General features: G+C 38.3%; 1 protein-coding gene across 1 annotated transcript; it reads left to right on the top strand.

Moving 5' to 3' along the window:
• Positions 1 to 904: 904 nt before the first annotated feature.
• LOC147509289 (RING-H2 finger protein ATL78-like) lies at positions 905 to 1,812 on the top strand. The gene has a single exon (XM_086601619.1). It carries the CDS (start codon positions 969 to 971, stop codon positions 1,635 to 1,637), a length of 669 nt encoding a protein of 222 aa, XP_086457745.1. The 5' UTR covers positions 905 to 968; the 3' UTR covers positions 1,638 to 1,812.

The raw sequence follows: 1,812 nt of genomic DNA, 5'->3' as shown, positions 1-1,812 counted from the left end.
TAGGATGTCGGCGTTATTGTTTTGACGACTCATGACTCAAAACGTTGACATGATTAAGTTGTTCGTTAAGAACCTGATAAACTATAAATTAGACTAACTAACAAGTCAAAGATGACCAGGGAAGTACGTTTATGATGTGTTCATGATATAAAAGTATAAATCAATCTTAGCTGACTAGCCTTTCACATTTCGAGTTTATAATCACAGTAAATCGATCACTGTCGAAACTGGATATGAAAATAGAGTTTAAGTTTAGTGTTTTTCATTTTATCCAGCCCCATTATTTCAATCGATAGCCACTGACAATGATTCTGAATTGTGACAAATCGTAAAAGTCGATTGATTTTGATGATATGTCCAACTTCCGATATAAACTGATAAAAAAGATCGGTAAAACTTACCATTTCCTGAAAACTTGGAGATCAAGTTGAAGACCAGGTGAGTACTAATGGAGATCTCGTACTAATGTGCTATGACTCAGTGTGTAGGGACACTGTTTTACCTAGTGACACGTGTTGGAATGCCCACTTGACTGAAAATCCAAAAGTTTTCCATGTCAGCAAAATGAGATAAAGTTCTTCTGGCTGCAGGTCCCAAATAGGGGGGATTAGAGGGGTGCCCCACCAATTAGAGGTACGACTCAAAATTATTTGCCACGTGGAATTTTTGTGCTTAGAAAGTGGCATGGCCCAATCTGAGTAGAAAGGCCCTAAGAACATGTACTTGGTTAGTGGAGTCTCTAAATAATGCATGATTAAATAGCAGAAAAATTATAAACCCTATATAGATCAGAATTTCAATTATAAAACCAGCCTTAGTGGGTTGAATATTCTCAAAGTATTATTCTCTAATTTCATAAATTATAAAATAAGCTCAGAAAGCTAAATCCCAGTCTAGTTTGTCACCTCTACATATATATTCCTTTACAACCACCTCCAAAGAATTCCACTCCTCCAATTCTACTTGCAATGTGGTTTTCAGTTTCTTCCTACTCAGTCTCCTCAGAGTTAGTACATGGTTTGTACTCTAGGAGATTGTTACTACATACACCTCTTTATTCATCCACAGATAAGGCGACGCCTCCTAGCACTAGCAGTGGTCATAGTCACCCGGAACCTTACATTGGAGATAGTAGCTTCGACGCAAATATTATAATGATCCTCTCAGTTCTATTATGTGCACTAATTTGCGCATTAGGACTAAATTCAATAATTCGATGTGCACTACGGTGCTCGAGCCGGGTAACCTCAGAGTCTAGTGATATCTCATCAACTAGACTAGCCAACACTGGGGTAAAAAGAAAAGCCCTCAAGACATTTCCTACAATAACTTATTCTGCAGACTTGAAGCTACCAGGTCTGGATAAGGAGTGTAGCATTTGTCTATCGGAGTTTACTCTTGGTGAACGTTTAAGGGTTTTGCCCAAGTGCAATCATGGGTTCCATTTACGGTGCATTGATAAATGGCTTATTTCACACTCGTCATGCCCCACTTGTCGCCATTGTTTAATCGATACTTGCCAAAAGATTGTTGGATGTAGCCAAGCAAGCTCGTCTCAGCTATTGCCACTGTTGCAAGGAGGCATTGTAGCACTAGAACCGGAAGGTTTGATACGTAGTTATCGAGGTAGCTGTTAGTATTAGTCGGCTGTATTTTGTGAATTGTGTATATACATGTTAGGTTGATTTATCGGGCCTTTGGAGGCTAGAAACCATGCTAAAAACTGGAAGGTATACTCAGCACTTAGTACTGAATTGTATAAAGTTTAGAAATATTATGTTAGTGACTTAGTGTATTATTAGCTCCATTAAA

Source organism: Coptis chinensis, chromosome 3, assembly GCF_015680905.1.
Source record: "Coptis chinensis isolate HL-2020 chromosome 3, ASM1568090v1, whole genome shotgun sequence".
NCBI classification, from domain to species: Eukaryota; Viridiplantae; Streptophyta; class Magnoliopsida; order Ranunculales; family Ranunculaceae; genus Coptis; species Coptis chinensis.
This window is presented reverse-complemented; position numbering and strand designations above follow the sequence as displayed.